This window comes from Gadus chalcogrammus, chromosome 10, assembly GCF_026213295.1.
Source record: "Gadus chalcogrammus isolate NIFS_2021 chromosome 10, NIFS_Gcha_1.0, whole genome shotgun sequence".
In the NCBI taxonomy this organism is placed as follows: Eukaryota; Metazoa; Chordata; class Actinopteri; order Gadiformes; family Gadidae; genus Gadus; species Gadus chalcogrammus.
This window is the reverse complement of record NC_079421.1, coordinates 7,802,001-7,819,125: the sequence shown is the minus strand read 5'-3', so window position 1 is coordinate 7,819,125 and position 17,125 is coordinate 7,802,001. Positions and strand designations below refer to the sequence as shown.

The 17,125-nt window shown below is 47.8% G+C and overlaps 2 protein-coding genes across 4 annotated transcripts; one reads left to right on the top strand and one right to left on the bottom strand.

The window, feature by feature from the left end:
• The first annotated feature begins 141 nt into the window (after positions 1–141).
• rad9a (RAD9 checkpoint clamp component A) lies at positions 142–8,297 on the top strand. Its single transcript, XM_056600261.1, has 12 exons — positions 142–460; positions 652–722; positions 1,975–2,048; positions 2,136–2,184; positions 2,276–2,390; positions 3,934–4,033; positions 4,352–4,458; positions 4,916–5,022; positions 5,779–5,843; positions 6,130–6,222; positions 6,334–6,574; positions 7,654–8,297. Exons 1-12 carry the CDS (start codon positions 427–429, stop codon positions 7,759–7,761), a joined length of 1,164 nt encoding a protein of 387 aa, XP_056456236.1. The 5' UTR covers positions 142–426; the 3' UTR covers positions 7,762–8,297.
• Positions 6,832–16,400, bottom strand: tbc1d10c (TBC1 domain family, member 10C). Of its 3 annotated transcripts, none has more exons than XM_056600259.1 (10): positions 16,353–16,400; positions 15,982–16,131; positions 14,724–14,820; positions 14,445–14,552; positions 13,230–13,336; positions 12,713–12,827; positions 11,872–11,937; positions 11,600–11,789; positions 11,305–11,465; positions 6,832–11,122 (listed from the first exon to the last, which is right to left on the bottom strand). In XM_056600259.1, the coding sequence occupies exons 2-10, from the start codon at positions 16,113–16,115 to the stop codon at positions 8,339–8,341; spliced, it is 3,762 nt and encodes a 1,253-aa protein (XP_056456234.1). In that variant the 5' UTR covers positions 16,116–16,131; positions 16,353–16,400; the 3' UTR covers positions 6,832–8,338. The 3 variants fall into 3 exon arrangements, with proteins under 3 accessions (XP_056456234.1, XP_056456232.1, XP_056456233.1); XM_056600257.1 differs by having other exon boundaries at positions 16,365–16,400; XM_056600258.1 differs by having other exon boundaries at positions 16,324–16,387.
• Between the last annotated feature and the right edge of the window lie 725 nt (positions 16,401–17,125).

Below are 17,125 nucleotides of genomic sequence, written 5' to 3'. Positions count from 1 at the left end.
TAAACAGCCTAATATAAAGTAATATCTGGAATGTATGACGTCTAATGGGTTGCAATTTGCAAATCAAACATGTCCAAACTTTCTGTACATTTCAGACACACTAGATGCGCATGCGTACAATCGTGAAACCTCCCTAAATTATTTGCGCTTCTCTGATTGGTCGTCAGTGAGGACGCGCTTTATGGCGGCGTAAACAATGTCTGCTGCAAATGCCTGAACTTCATTAAACTATTCGACCCGGGTACTGATAATAATACCATTTGCGGACTAACACAATTGTCTTTTATAGTTTAGGCTCACTGGCCACCACTGCAGGCGACACAAAAAGCGGTGTAAAAACGACCAGCTAGTCTTTAGCTATAGCTACATCTCCGCTGCAGAGTTCATAGAGCGGCTCTAGCGGAGGCATTGGCAGATCTTACCCAGATGGACTGTGTCGTGACTGGAGGAAACGTGAAAGGTAACATGGCGTATCTTTAAAAAATCCATCGAAAATCAGCAGGTGTTAATTTGTCGGCTAAATGAAGCGTGTGTGTGTGTGTGTGTGTGTGTGTGTGTGTGTGTGTGTGTGTGTGTGTGTGTGTGTGTGTGTGTGTGTGTGTGTGTGTGTGTGTGTGTGTGTGTGTGTGTGTGTGTGTGTGTGTTTCTCAGTACTTGCCAAGGCCATTCATTCCCTTTCGAGGATCGGGGACGAGTTGTACCTAGAACCACAGGAAGATGGGGTACGAGTTTGTCTCTCAGTCGTATCAATATTCAATAACTTATAACAACGTGCATGTGTTGCCTGGTCAGTGGCCGTTGCAGATATGATGATTTGATGTGATATGATGCTTCTGCCAGTGGCGATCATAGCCCTTTGGGGGCTCCAGGCGAACAGTAATTTGGGGGCCCCTGCATCTACCGGCCTAATGTACCTTATATTTTATAATGAGATACTCCATTCAAGAGATGAACAAAAGACACTATCCTTCTTTCATGCAACTGTTAATTATATATTTACCTAAGGGTTCCAGTAGGTCACAGCAGTTGGTTGGACAGAGCATTGTGGTCTATGTTGTGTCACCTGCAAAGTGAGAATAGCATACAAAACAGAAAGATTAATTATGGTGACACATATTACACTGACTGTTAACCGTCCTAAGATGTCATAATTTACTTAGGTTTCCAGTAAGTCACAGCAGGGGGTTGGACAGGGCATTGTGGTCTATTTTGTGTCACCTGCAAAAAAAAAAAAAAAAGCATATAGATCAATTATGGGGACACACAGAATGTTAACCTAAGATTTTATCATTTACCTCTTCAGTCTCACTGTTTATTTGCCTCTCGTGTCTCTGAGCTTGTTTTTTCTCCTCTCTCTCTGTTTGTCTTCATCTGTGATTGTCCTCATCTGTGTTTTCTCTCTCTCTCTCTCTCTCTCTCTCTCTCTCTCTCTCTCTCTCTCTCTCAAAACTTGACTGACTGGTGAATGCAAACGATGTAGACAGCTCTACTTGTTCCGCCAACGGTCCCGCTGCCACCGCGGTGCCTGTAAAAAAAAAAGAAGCTTGATAGCTTTGAAATAAACTCCTGCCTTTGGTCTTTCTTCTTCTTTGTTTGTGACCCTCTTACCGCTGTTTACTGTTTTTTTTACATAATTTCCGCATACGTGTGATGAGCGGAAAATTGAATAGTCCATGTAGTGCAGACTGAGGGGGGGTGCACACGGAAAGACCGTCAAAAGATGAGTAATTAGATATTCCGATGCTACTACGAGTTTTTTTAGAACAACAAATATGGGGACAAAATATAAAGAGCGCCTTTTGGGGGCCCCAAAAAGCCTTCCATGGGGCCCGGGACTCCAGGCAAATGCCTGGTTTGCCTAATGGTACGGCCTGCCTCTAGATTCTGCTCTGTTCCTCCTGGTCATAGCTGACCCTCCGGACTGTGATGATTTGATGTGATATGATGATTCTGCTCTGTTCCTCCTGGTCGTAGCTGACCCTCCGGACTGTGAACTCCTCGCGTTCGGCCTACGCCTGCTTCCTATTCGCTCCACTTTTCTTCAGCAGGTACGTCACAGTGAGTAAAGAACATCTTATTGTTCATACCAAGTGAAGCACCACTGAATAACTCTTTGTGTGTTTTATTCTGAACAGGTATGTTAACCCAGAGGGACATGGCTTCCGCTGTAAGATGGCCATTAAGGTATTTGTGAGTGACAGGCAGAATGGAGTGATGTACTTACAGCTCACTTCAGTCCACCTCCATAACACCCCTCCTCCCCTCCGGGGTTCAGAGTGTGCAGGCGGTCTTCAGGTCTCTGGCCACCCTGGAAAAGACGGTGGAGAAGTGCCACATCGAGCTGGACGCAGACCGGAACCGGCTGACCTTCACCCTGCACTGTAAACACGGTAGGCCTGACCTTCAACCTGCACTGTAAACATGGTAGGCCTGACCTTCACCCTGCACTGTAAACACGATAGGGCTGACCTTCACCCTGCACTGTAAACACGGTAGCCTGACCTTCACCCTGCACTGTAAACACGGTAGGCTGACCTTCCCCCTGCACTGTAAACAGGGTAGGCCTGACCTTCACCCTGCACTGTAAACACGGTAGGCTGACCTTCCCCCTGCACTGTAAACAGGGTAGGCCTGACCTTCACCCTGCACTGTAAACACTAGGGGTGTAACGGTACACAAAAGTCATGGTTTGGTACGTACCTCGGTTTTGAAGTCACGGTATGGTACACAGGACGGTACGGTTCATAGTTAAGGGGAAAATTAAAAAAAACTGCTTGATTGTCAACAACGGCGAATGGCCGTAGGTCAGCAGCAATGAAAACACCAATAAACTTAGTTATTGCATTTGCATTTCTGAACGGTGATAGTAACACCTGGATGATGCCTTTTCAAATGTATGAGCATGTTAATGTGCTGTACGTACACAGAGAACCTGTTGGAGACCCTCTTTGTAGGTTATGTGCGCGTCCAATATTTTTTAACATCTGTCGATGCTATGGACCTATTGGTCGACGCAACGGAGACGGCTGTGATTGGTCCTCTAAAAAAAATTCATTTCCGGAATCACTTCTCCGGTTTGACTTTGCACCTTAATTACTTTGTAAATTGTTTACTTTGCACCTTAAGGACCAATAAAACACCAAATAAGATTGGAAAAGCTTTGGAAGTTTATTTACAACACTGCTTGCTTACATGGTTTGTAGTCAATATATAAGATCGATCGGGCGGCGAATTGATTTGCGTGTCCGACATTCCGACGGAGAGCTGCTGAGGGGTCGCCGTAGTTACGGAGTTGGATTACGGAGTCGGAGTAGTATACTTTGGCTATACGATCCGGGGGGAACTCCGACTTCAAGTTTTAAATTCACCATATTAACGCTATGTACGCCACATTTACGCACTGCGGTACACCTCTGTAACCACTCCGAAGTGCCTGTACCGTGACGGTTCTGTACAAATTCGGGTATCGTTACACCCCTAGTAAACACGATAGGCCTGACCTTCACCCTGCACTGTAAACACGGTAGACCTGACATTCACCCTGCACTGTAAACACGGTAGACCTGACCTTCACCCTGCACTGTAAACACGGTAGGCCTGACCTTCACCCTGCACTGTAAACATGGTAGGCAAGCAGCCAGCAAGGGTCACCTTAAGGAGGACTGGGAACGCCTGGTTTCAAACATTTCCACTGTCTTAATGATGTTAACTTCTTGGGGGTCTAGTTGCAGGGAGTGTGAGAGGTCGGCCTTTATCGGTGGTAGTTGGGCCGATGACCCTTGGCATGTCTCCGATCATCAATCATGATCAGATGACCTGTGGCCCTCTGTTTCTCTGGGTGATGTGGCCCTCTTGGTGATGTGGCCCTCTTGGTGATGTGGCCCTCTTGGGGATGTGGCCCTCTTGGTGATGTGCTCCTCTGTGTCTCTGCAGGGCTGCTGAAGACTCATAACCTCTCCTTCCAGGACAGTGAGAGCCTGCAGGCCGTGTTTGACAAGGACAGCTCTACTAACGTGCTCAAAGCGCAGCCAAGGTTTGGTTCACTGGAACTCAAAAGATACATCAAATATCCCATCCCCTTTTGCAGTCTTGAATCTATTTCTGGTTCAGATTATGTGAATACTGCCTTGTATCTGCCACTTAAAACCGGAGTAGGAGATATTTATTAATTCTTTGTACACATGTGTTGCGCTATTCATCAAATAATATCCAAATTCTTGACCCAAAGTACCATGAAGGACTTTAAGTTTCTTACCCTGGTATTTCCACCTCTGCTCTTTGTGGTGGTTCCCATGTTCCTCTAATTAGAGCTTCAGTCCTTTGGGTCAGCTGATAGTCTTTCTGTTCCCAGGGTGCTCACGGACACCGTGCTAAACTTCCCTCCGTCTCTCGATGAAGTGACGGTTACCGTGAGCGACGAGCGGGTCTGGTTCAGGAACCACGTCGACCAGGAAGCAGGTGAGGAGGGTTCTAGGGGTTTACAATCTATAAGTTTTCTCTGGAGGATTTCAATGAAATTGGCCACACACACACACACACACACACATACACACACACACACACACACACACACACACACACACACACACACACACACACACACACACACACACACACACACACACACACACACACTATCAAGGGTTGTGTGAAGGGTTAGAGAATAATATAAATGAAAAAGAGTTTAACAATTTGTACGCATGAATATGCCAAAAAGGGAAGAAATATTTATGATGGGTAAATATAACATTATTATAATATAAATGAAGAACGTGTTCTGCTATCGACCATCCAAGACTGCACAAAAGAGACAGATTTGAAGATTTCTAGAGTTGTTCCGTTCCCCTTGTTTTGTCATATTGTTCTCTTTTTATTTGATTCTATTCCCTCTCCCTCTCTCCCTCCCTCCTTCCAGAGCCGTCCAAGGCCATGCTCACAGAGCTGTGCTTGTCTTCAGACGAGTTTGACCACTTTGAAGTCAGAGCTCGAAGCAGTGTCACCTTCTGCCTCAAGGAGCTAAGGGTGAGACAGCTAGTGGACAGGGAGGGTGAGACAGCTAGTGGATAGGGAGGGGGAGATAGCTAGTTGACAGGCAGGGTGAGACAGCTAGTTGACAGGCAGGGTGAAACAGTTAGTGGACAGGGAGGTTGAGACAGTTAGTGGACAGGGAGGGTCAGAGAGCTAGTGTACAGGGATGGTGAGGCAAGTCGTGGACAGAGAGGGAGAGACAGGTAAGTGGACAGGGAGGTCGAGACGGGGAGGGTGAGGCAGTTAGTGGACAGGGATGGTGAGACAAGTAGTGGACAGGGAGGGGGAGACAGGTTGGTGGACTGGGAGGTCGAGACGGGGAGGGTGAGGCAGTTAGTGGACAGGGAGGGTGAGAGAGCTAGTGGACAGGGATGGTGAGACAAGTAGTGGACAGGGAGGGGGAGACAGGTAAGTGGACAGGGAGGTCGAGACGGGGAGGGTGAGGCAGTTAGTGGAAAGGGAGGGTGAGAGAGCTAGTGGACAGGGATGTTGAAACAAGTAGTAGACAGGGAGGGGAAGACAGTGGACAGGAAGGGTGAGACAGCTAGTGGACACGGAGGTTGAGACAGTTATTGGAGGGTGCGACACTTGTTTGGCATTTTGATTTAATAAATTATTAAATCAGTGAATTTGTCACCAAATTGTAAATGATTCATCTACAATTTTATCAACATAAGAAGCATGTAGTATGACAGGGTGAATATGTTTAATGGTTCAACACTGGTCATCATAATCGTCTCCTCTCTCCAGGGTCTGCTGGTGTTCGCTGAGTCCACCGGTCTGCCTGTCTCCATGTACTTTGGCAAGCCCGGCAGGTAGGACCACAATCTGGTCCGTCTGGTCGCGGGGTTAAGCTGTCTGTCTGTCTGTCTGTCTGTCTGTCTGTCTGTCTGTCTGTCTGTCTGTCTGTCTGTCTGTCTGTCTGTCTGTCTGTCTGTCTGTCTGTCTGTCTGTCTGTCTGTCTGTCTGTCTGTCTGTCTGTCTGTCTGTCTGTCTGTCTGTCTGTCTGTCTGTCTGTCTGTCCTCTGTCCTCTGTCCTCTGTCCTCTGTCCTCTGTCCTCTGTCCTCTGTCCTCAGTCCTTCCTGTCTGTCTGTCCTCAGTCCTGTCGTGCTGTCGGTGACGGACAGCGTTCTGGACGGTAACTTCGTGTTGGCCACGCTGTCCGATGAGTCGGGGGTCCAGACCTCTGACCGGTGAGCAGCTCTCTTATATCTAGCTGCCTATTATCACCTTTATTATGAGTCATACATCTAGGACATTATGTAGTGGGAGGAGTCTCAGCAGCCCCTGCTCTGTCTCCTCAGAGCTGGCACGCCAGCGCCCCCTGCTGACGACTTCATGAACGACGAGCTGGAGTCGTACCTCATCGCCATGGATACTAGCATGGCAGCAGGGCCCTCGGTCCCGGCCCCCCCGGCCCCCCTGGCCCCCGGCCGGGTGGTGTCCCCCACTGCCACGCCCGACCCATGGAGCCCAGCCCACAGCGAGCCAGGAGAGGACCTGACGGAGGAGGAGGAGGAGCCTGGAAGACCCCCCAATAAGAAGGTAGGGGGGAGGGGCTTAACAGGGCATGACTATACAGGGGAGGGGCTTAACGGTGTGGGGCTATACTGGGGGGAGGGGCTTTCTCTTTCTGACCATTCAGAATTAAAATTTGCATCAGAATTAGATTTCTGTGGCATTTTATCGTAGACCCTTAAAGGGTAATTCCGGTGTAAAATAGATTTTGGATATGTTTTGTATGATAACGAGTTGAAACGTTCGTTTTGGAGCACAAAAACCGGATATAGATGCTTTCTTCAGTTGGCTGTTTTTAGCCGATTCTATCAAAACGCTATAAACTTGGAACAATGGAGGCAGTGGTTATGGTAAAAACTAAATCGCGTAGCCCGACCCTTCTTTGGCAGTATAATAAGGGTCTTAACATTTTATACACACAATACCATCAGTAGATCACCCGTCTAAGCCATTTTGTTTTCAAGACTCGATAGGTAGATTGACGTACACAGAGATTGTGACATCTGTCAGCAACACGCAAGCTCTATGTTCGCCAATCTACTTATCGAGTCTTAAAAACAAAATGGCATTGACGGGTAATCTAATGATGGTGTGCATAAAATGTCCTTTTTAATAAACAATCTGTACACTTACAAAGTTCTCAATGCCTCGTTTTATATGTTAAGACCCTTATTATACTATCAAAGAAGTGTCGGGCTACTTCTAGCCTTTTAAGTGCTTTATAATAGCGATTTCGTTTTTACCATAACCACTGCCCCCTTCGTTCCAAGCTTATAGCTTTTTGATAGAATCAGCTAAAAACAGCAAACTGAAGAAAGCGTCTATCTGCGGTTTTCGTGCTCCAAAACGAACGTTTCAACTCGTTATCATACAAAACATATCCCAAATCCATTTTACACCGGAATAACCCTTTAACTGTGTGGGGTGTGAGAATTTTAATTGTTAGATTATATAATCTTATGCAGACATTATCAATACTTATTGTCCACTGTTTGTATGCAGAGATGGACGAAGATGAATAATAATGATTATAGGAATAAATGGATGGGATTTATTCAATCTTTTTCTACAATACCATACTAAACTTCTGTGTTTTTCCTCTCCAGTTCCGGTCTCTGTTCTTCGGGTCGGTGTATCCCCCTGGCTCTCCGCTGGGCGGCCACACCCCAAGCAGCCAGAAGGTGCTGGCCAGCGACAGTGAGGACGACGGATAGAGGCAGGGCCAGTGAGGGGCCCGCCTTCAGCCCGCCTCTGAGGCCCGCCCCTGAGGTCAGACCAGGCCCACCACTGAGGCCAGCGACTGTGGGAATGACCTGAGGCCATCGACAGTGAGGACAGCTAAAGGCAGGGCCCCTGAGGGCCTCGGGCGTCAGGGGTCGCCCGTGAGGCTGAATCCAGAGGGGGATGGTTCACATCGTGGCCTTCGGTCGTTTCTATGGGAACGGACATGGATACCTTCAACACTTGCTCTTCATTTATTCTCACACTTAATGACAAATAAGTTTGCTGTTTGTTGGTTATTTTATTACCTAGACTTATTTAAACAGTGAAACTCGTCTGCATGTAAAGAATTCCAAAAAGATTTATTGAACTGTACTGATGCTGTTAAATTTTTAATTTTTGTACATTACTAAAATAACTTTGACTAGAGACACTTGATGTTATATTACAGCACTGGGCTAAGTGTTGGTCAGAGTACAGCACACAAAAATAAAACAGACATTGTTTGGCGCTGGATACAAAAAAAAAATGTCGTTATTATTTCTATGGCGCGGGGCAGGGGAGGGTTCCTCAGAAGTATGAGTCGCTGTGTGGAGACGAGCAGCTATGCTGAGCCCCTGAGAGGCTGCCCGGGGAGGTCGGGGTTAGCTTCTTCCCCCTGGGCCACTCTGCTTTCCTGTCCCTCTTCCTCCCTTCCTTCTTTAGCTCTTTCTCCACTCTCCTCCTCTCCTTCTCCTCCTCTCTCTCCTTCAGCTCCCTCTCTCTGCGCCTCCTCCGGCGGCCCCTGGAGCTCAGCAGCTCCTGCTGCTCCTCTGGCTCCTGCAGGGGTCGCTCCTCCCCAACCCCGCTGCTGAAGTCCTGGAGGAAGATTTTGGGGATCTGTATTTTTTGAGTGTTCGCCCTCTCGGCCTTTGTGTCTTTGTGGCGGTTGGGACGCCCTCCTCTCAGTCGGCTGAAGAACCCTGGGCGGCTGGGGGGCTCCTCGGAGGTCCCCCCACCTGTGGGTCCCTGTGGTGGAGGAAGAGCAGAAAGGGCTCCAGGCGGAGGGGACCGTAGGCCTGGCCGGCTTGGAGCTGGAGGTCCTTTTTGTGGGTCTGGATCGGGTCTGAACCGGGACGTCTCCAGAGCGGTGAAGATGTCCTCAGAGAGTCTGCGTGCCAACCTTGAGCCGTGGGAGGTCTTACGCACACGGAAGTCCCCAGAAGGTGTTGGGGTTTGGCTTGACAGGGGCGCGCTTACAGGGATGCACAAACTGACTGGAGGCCCCGCCCCCATGGAAAGGGGAGCATCCTGGATCCGTTGCCGGGCTCCCCGGTCTTCACTGCCCCCTGAGGGCTGCTGGGTGGAGGGGTCGGGGGTCAAGGTGACCTCCGATGAGTCTACTGGTTCTTTATCATTGGCAGACGCCTGAACGGCAGGTTCTTCAGTGGCGAGTGGTTCTGCAGCCCCTGTTGGTGGATAACACATTCTGTCACCAGTCGGTGATCTAGGGCTGACCTGGACTTCTAGTAAAGCTGTTTGGTCGCATGTTTTCATGTCGTTGTCTTCCTCAGTCTCTGCATTTGTTTCCAAAACTGGTTTGTCCTGAAGTTTATTTCCGAAACATAAAGCGTCTTCCTGTGCGGAGGCTCTCTCTGAACATGAGGCCTCGGCCGTACCCCGTGTGCCTCCACTCGCCTCAGGGACCACCGTGGTCTCCAGGAGTATCGCTGTCATGGTGCAGTCCCCTTCTCTCGTCTCTCCACTCTGCGGAACACCTTTGTGTATCAGTACTCCAACCTCTTGAAAAGACAACGTATTCTCTTTCAAAGCTTCACTTTTGAAAATAACCATTTTTCCACCGTCAACATCCTCATTGTCTGAGCCCACGTTGGTTTGTTTCTGCGTGCTACTGAGGTTGGCGGTCGGCGCTTCCGTTTCAGTCCGTCCCTCCGCTGCATCTTTGACTTCCTGTATCATCACCGCTGGGCCCTGTTCTGCGGGGGACTCTATTGTACTTTTGTGTGCCACAGACTCCCACTCTGTAGTTCCTATGTCCGTATGCGTCACTGTCTCCTGTCCTGGTGTCGCCTCTGACTGTTGTTCAGTGTTATCTACTGCTGCCTGTGACTCTGTGTCTGTATTTGTATCGGTAGTTGTCTCACTCCTCTGTTCCTGGCCCGCCACCAGGTTTCTACAGAGTGCTACCTGTTCTGCCATCTCATAAAGGGTTTTCACTCTCTGCTTCTTTTGAGATACTTCCTCTTTCGGATTTGGCTTGATGTTGCACTTTTGCTCCTCCTGAACTTCTGATTTGTTGTCTCTCAGCTTCTGTTCCTCTGGTACTTGTGATTGATTGTTGTCTCTCAGCTCCTGTTCCTCTGGTACTTGTGATTGATTGATGTCTCTCAGCTCTTGTTCCTCTGGTACTTGTGATTGGTTATTGTCTCTCAGCTCCTGTTCCTCTGGTACTTGAGATTGGTTATTGTCTCTCAGCTCTTGTTCCTCTGGTACTTGTGATTGGTTATTGTCAGTCAGCTCTTGTTCCTCTGGTACTTGTGATTGGTTATTGTCTCTCAGCTCCTGTTCCTCTGGTACTTGTGATTGGTTGTTGTCCTTCAGATCCTGCTCCTCTGGTACTCGTGATTGGTTGTTGTCCGTCAGATCCTGTTCCACTGGTACTTGTGTTTGGTTGTTGTCCTTCAGTGTTCTTGGTTGAAGGTTAACAGCTGATCGTTGTGTGGCTCCGCCCCCAGCAGCTCCCTCTCTTAAGTCAGGATGATGTTGAATCACTTCCTGCACCGTCCCTGAGCCTCCTGGACTTTGTTCTCCCTGCTCCTCCCTGGTCCTGTGTCCGATCCCCACCTGTTCTCCTGGTTCTCCTTTGAGAGTGTTCCTTTCAGAATCATGGTTCTCCCCTGGTTCTTTCTCCCTTTGGGGAGGTCTCCTCCCGGTCGGGGGCGTTGATTCTGTATCCCTGCGACTCTGCAGGTTGCCAGGCGCTTTATGCCCGTCTTCCTCCTCTCGGACCCTGGTCACCCTCAGTGCCCTGGCGTTCGGCCAGCCCTCCCTCCCCACCCCCTGCACGCCCATGGAGTGATGTCTCTCCACCCTTGCTGCGTCGCTTCGCTTCCCCCATCGCTTGCGAAAGAGCGAGGGGGACAGGGAGAGGGCGGAGGCCGAGCGGACCAGTGGAGCGGACAGATTGACGCCTCTCCGGTCCCGCTCCTCTCCCAACGTCTCCCTCGACGCCCAGTAGCCATGGCAACGGCCTCTGGGGTCGAAGGTGGACGAGGGCCGGTCTTTCCGCCAGGTCTCCAGCTCCTTCTCGGTGCGTCGCTTCAGGTCGCTCCTGGAGAGCGGAACAGAGCACACCTGGGAAGGGAGGATGTACCTCAGAGACGTGTTGTTTTACTGCATGGCAAACTACAACTAGAAGCTTATTCTCGCCTCACTCATGTAACTTGTGTTTCCACCTGAACACCTTCCTGTGTGCAGAACGCAAAGAGTGGCTGAGTGTTGTTGTTGATATGTTTAAGTGATATGGTCGACGGTACCTCGGCCATAAAGCTGGCGTCGTCCTCCAGCCCCAGGCTCTCCCTGACGCCCCTCAGCCGCTCCAGAGTCTCCATCTGCCCTAAGCACTCCTGCCGCTGGTCGGCCCGCCCAAGCACCCTGCGGACCAGCACCACGGCCACCTGGAACAGAACCCGCACGCCTGCACAGAAGGACGCTTTACTCAGGAGGGGAGGGTGGGCTTTATTAACACTACCCCCCGACGTCCACCAATAACATAAGACCCACCACCAATAATCAACCTATCACCACGGTGATGTTGTTGGCCACGCCTACCATAGCAGAAGAAGAGGTCCCAGACGCGCAGCAGTGTGTTGAAAGGGAGGTGGCGGGTGAACAGACACATCAGCCAATCAGTGGCGAACATGAGCGGCTCCACGCCGTAGCGCTGCAGGTGTCTGTGGGCGGGTGGACACGCCCTCTTCAGGACCCAGCTCAGCATGGCCGCGTCAAACAGGACCCCCTCCTGCAGGGACACACGGCACAGAGGGGGGTGGTGGGGGGGCCCAGGGACACAGAGCTGATGGTGGGTACGGTGCTCATCTTACCAGCAGCTGGCTGTAGTACCCGGGCAGGTACTGCTCACTGATCTGCACCAGGCACCAAAAGGCCTCCTGGGGTCACATGAGGGGAGAGAGCTGAGCAGAGATCCCTCTTCAGTGGACCACCTCAGTGGATTAGATACATGATGTTATACAATCCATAGTGGACCACCTCAGTGGATTAGATGCATGATGTTATCCAATCCATCAGTGGGTTAGATACACGATGGTATCCAATCCATAGTGAACCATCTCAGTGGGTTAGATACACGATGGTATCCAATCCATAGTGGACCACCTCAGTGGGTTAGATACACAATGGTATCTAATCCACAGTGGACCACCTCAGTGGGTAAGATACATGATGGTATTAGCATGGAGCTCTCTTAACAGCCTAGCTCAGCTTTTGGGGAAATTCATTTGATATGCTAATTTAAAAGCAGCCCAGAGGCAGAAGTTATGAGTGAGAGCAACTGGCTGGGATGGAGCAGAACAGGGAGGGGCTTCAGAACCATCACTGTCCAGCACCACCCTATCTAGGAAACAGTAGAGCCATTCATTCATTAGGATTTGACTTTCCATTCTTATGAGTTAAACTGATTTTTAAATGGCATATACAAACATGTTTTTTTAGAGGTGTTATTCATAGAATGAAATTCTATAAATTCATCCATTGAATTTCCTTTTTATTTAATTCATATAATTAAATGCCCACATTGATTTTTTTCTTTAATGAAATACCTGAAAGTATGTTTAATATGTTGTAATGAAGGGGTAAATATAAATCGGGCCATCCTCATGGTATATAACATGAGAAGCTGTATGGGTCTGGGTGATTGACAGCTACCTCCGCAGGCATGTTCATCAGGAGCACTGCTGCCACGGGCCCTTGGGCCTGGCAGTAGCCTTCGTCGGGCTGGTACTGAGTGTAGGCCTTCAGCACCCGGAACAGCCCACGCTGCCTGCAGATGGCAGAGAGAGGCTGTTAGTCTCTGTCCTCCAGAGGACAGAGAGAAGCTGTTAGTCTCCGTCCTCCAGAGGGCAGAGAGAGGCTGTTAGTCTCCGTCCTCCAGAGGGTAGAGAGAGGCTGTTAGTCACTGTCCTCCAGACAATGGGCGCTGTGTCTGTTGACGCCTCTTTCAGAGCGGCTGTTGTTCAGATCGGTCCAGGTGACTTCCCTTCCCTTTTCCTCCAACGTTCTGATCCTAGACTTTCTCCTTACTGCTCCACTGAATAATGTGGTAATATGAATGGGACTTGAAGCATGTAAATGAGATCGCTCAAGGCTTCCTGACGGGGCGATGTCACAGCAGGGATCACCATGACATCACGTCGTTAATGATGACCCAGACAAGGTTATTTACCCATGGCCGTCCTTTGAGACAAACATCTCGTGGAAGGGGAACTGTCTGTCCAGGTCCCGCTCTATGATGTCCACCCAGCTCTGCAGAGCCGGCCTGGAATCAAGAGACTGACACAAAAAAACATGCACAGTTGTGTGTTGAGTGGTGAACGCAAGCTATGCCTCTGCAGCCTTCAAAATAAGTGCACCTAAATTCTATGCATGTGTTTGTTTAAATATATATATATATATATATATATATATATATATTAGGGGGGAAACATAAAACTAACTGCTCGGTACGGTTATGATACATTAAATAAAGAAAAGCCTAAAATGTTATGCCCACAAAGAGTTAACATCAAATATAAATAGAAGGCACATCTAAACAATACTTCAACAAGGAATGCATTGATCAGCAACAAATGGCAAACTGAAGTCACACAGCAGTGCTTGGCCTACAGGGTCGGTACAAAACAGGACTTGAAACAATGAAACTACCAACAGGAAATCAGAGAGAGCATTTGCCTTGTCTCCCAGAGCTCTCTGCCACACTATAAATCTGTCTAAGCAGCGCAGGAGAAGGCATCATGTTAACCTGTTCTTTTAATTTATTGTGTACGGCCGGTATAACGGCCGGTATAATGGCCTGTACCGGCCATAGGAGTGTTTCACAGGTCAAGCACATGTCTACGGCGTTAACACAAACCAATTTTAACGGCGTTCATTTTTTTATCACGCCATTAACGCAATGTATTTATTTATTTATACATATATATTTTTTTTTTTTTCTTTGGCTCGAAACAAAGAAGCAGTAGCCTGACTGCTATGTTCAAGGCAGTATGTTTGTATGTTCATCGTTTAATTGCACTATAGGCTTTTTTTTTGTATCGTCCTGTTTTGATCAGTATATGCCAATGTTGTTATCAATAAAAAAACATTTGCACAAGGCAAGCCGATGCCCTTCTCCATGTTGATAAGAGCATTAAAATGAGAAAAATTAATGGGACAAAGAAATCAAGGGATATTTGGCATAGATTTTATTTTAACTATGACATTAATGCGATTAATCGCGATTAAATATTTTAATCGCGAGACAGCACTAATATATATATATATATATATGTATTACACTTTTGTATATATATACAGCTTTTATACACTTGTGTGCAAATATAGCTGCAGGGTAGCATCTTATATGCAACATATCTTCATTATTAAATCCCTTCTGGGTCACCTGGTAGAGGCTTGTGTTGTCCTTCATGAGCTGCGTGGCCCCACACAGCAGGGGCCAGGCCTTGGCCCTCAGGGAGGCTGGGATGCCCTTCAGGCACTGCTCCTTGACCTGAGGCAGACAGGAGGACAGGGGTTCACCTGTAGGGGGAGTCCTCAACCATCTGGTCTTTTGATTTATTTCACTAATTTCACTAATTCACTAATGGCTCGTTATCATTGTGTCAGGATTTAAACATGGTTTGTATGAATAGCGCCTGTTATGTTGCCTCCCACAACATACTTTGCTGTTTTTCTTTTGCAAGACGTGATCCCATTGGCTGATGATGTGGATCCACTTGGCCTCTCTCTGCCGGACCAGCTCAGGGGGCGGGCCGCTCCTGGAACCGGGAGACAAGATGAATATAGATACAGTATAGAGCCACAATACAAGATGTAATACAGGATATAGATATATAGTCACTGGGAGAACACAACTGGGACAACACTGTGATACAGTAGAGAGTCACTGGGAGAACACCACTGGGACAACTCCCTGATACAGTAGAGTCACTGGGAGAACACCACTGGGACAACGCCGTGATACAGTAGAGTCACTGGGGAACACCACTGGGACAACACTGTGATACAGTAGAGTGGAGTCACTGGGGAACACCACTGGGACAACACTGTGATACAGTAGAGTCACTGGGGAACACCACTGGGACAAGACTATGATACAGTACAGAGTCACTGGGAGAACCCCACTTGGACAACACTGTGATACAGTAGAGTCACTGGGAGAACACAACTGGTACAACACTGTGATACAGTAGAGTCACTTGGAGAACCCCACTTGGACAACACTGTGATACAGTAGAGTCACTGGGAGAACCCCACTGGGACAACCCCACTGGGACAACACCCTGATACAGTAGAGTCACTAGGGGAACAACACTATGATACTGGATATTTAGATATAGAGTCACCGGGAGACCACAACTAGGAAAGTAGAAAGAGAATCAACGTGCAGCCAGGTATGCTACAGATGTGTGCTAATGGGACAGCTGTGTTCTCAGTACAGCTGTGTGCTCATGGGACAGCTGTGTTCTCAGTACAGCTGTGTGTTCATGGTACACATGTGTGCTCGTGGTGCAGCTGTGTTCTCAGTACAGCCATGTGCTCATGGTACCACTGTGAGCTCGGTACAGATGTGTGCTCATGGTACAGCCGTGTACACATGGTAGCGCTGCAACATGCTGTGTGTCATTCAGCTTGTCTTCAGCTAGAGGCAGGCCGTGAGACACAGGAAGGCACAACATGACAGGAAACAGGCAAACCACATAGGGGCGGTTTGCAAGTAACCATGGCAACCAGCCAGGATGTTATCGATACATGATTGTCAAAGCAACAGGTGAATGTGGCAAAAAAGAATTGATTGTCTATGCTTCTATGGATTATGAAATGTATAGGACACACGTTGTCAATAGGGACTGCTGGATTTACACATCAAGTTCAACTTCAACATCTTTATCTTTTTATTTAGACCAGTGTCTACTCACCCAGATGCGGATCCATTGGCCAGAAGAAAGCCAAAGCGATCCGTCTCCACCGCCGCCTCTGATCGCGGCTCAGACACACAACCGTCTCCTCTACTGGATGGCTCTAACATCTTACTGGAGCCAGAAGACACCATGCACTACAAAACACAACTGTGCAGCCAGCATATTTTTATAAAATTCCACAGTTGTAATCTATATAATCCTAAAGAAAATATTTTTCACAGTGATAAAAGGTTTAACTGTTAATAATTATAAAGTAATATTCGACTGGTTTTTTAATTGCCTACTTCAGATAGAAGCATTTGAACAAGATATACAAAAAAAAGTAAGTGTGTTACTGACTAGCATTGACGAAAGCTCTCTTAAAGCACCTGCAAACGTACCCCGATGGACAACTTGGCAGCAGAAGCACTCAGATGTCAGACTGACTTCAGAGGAAGCAACCAGTCAGAGTAGGAGAATGCCACACCAAACATGGCGTCAATGCATGTCCACAAATCTTCGTCTTGACTCTTCATGAAGTAAGAAGCCCGCTGGTTGTAGCGCCGTCCTGCGGTGGCTTATCTTACTTGTAACAATTTTCAAGGAAATAAGGTTGTTTATTTGGTTTTAACTAAAGAAGACTTTTGTCAGAGAATATTGATAAATATTCATTGGCTGCTGTTTGAACTCATAGTCTTAAGACATTGTGGGTAACATTGCCTTAGTTTGTCATGGATATTACTTTGCATAGGAAGTACTTTCAAACGACGCAACACTTTATGGGATGTCGTGTTTTTAGGGATTGGGACCACGCAGCTGGGCGCTATACTGCCCATATACATAATTATATAAATTATTGTGATGGTTAGACAAAGTAAAGATACTTTGTTTGTAAAAGGGAAGTTGTAGCTACTAAAGTCCTTGATAACCATCTGAGACCTTTTTTATTTCTCAAGTAGGACTGGTGAAGTTTCATCATCCTAGTCACCGTTAACAGCTTTGTGTTTGACGACTCCAGGACAACTTATTGATTTCAGTAATTCTCCCAGTGTACCATTATGATGTCTTCTGCCACGAATCTTCATCTTCTTCACTGCGATTTTAGAACAGGTAATTGTGTGATCTTCTAACCACTGAATAAACATTGAAACCAAGTCTGTCT

What these genes read in the sequence shown, in the direction of transcription:
- rad9a (XM_056600261.1), top strand. Translation starts at nt 427, where the DNA reads ATGGACTGTGTCGTGACTGGAGGAAACGTGAAAG. An exon ending in TCTGCCTCAAGGAGCTAAGG is followed by an intron (nt 5,023 to 5,778) that starts GTGAGACAGCTA and finishes TCCTCTCTCCAG; the next exon opens with GGTCTGCTGGTGTTCGCTGA. An exon ending in GGGGTCCAGACCTCTGACCG is followed by an intron (nt 6,223 to 6,333) that starts GTGAGCAGCTCT and finishes CTGTCTCCTCAG; the next exon opens with AGCTGGCACGCCAGCGCCCC.
- tbc1d10c (XM_056600259.1), bottom strand. Translation starts at nt 16,115, where the DNA reads ATGGTGTCTTCTGGCTCCAGTAAGATGTTAGAGCCATCCAGTAGAGGA. An exon ending in ACAACACAAGCCTCTACCAG is followed by an intron (nt 13,337 to 14,444) that starts GTGACCCAGAAG and finishes TTTTTGTGTCAG; the next exon opens with TCTCTTGATTCCAGGCCGGC. An exon ending in GGTACTACAGCCAGCTGCTG is followed by an intron (nt 11,790 to 11,871) that starts GTAAGATGAGCA and finishes GTGTCCCTGCAG; the next exon opens with GAGGGGGTCCTGTTTGACGC.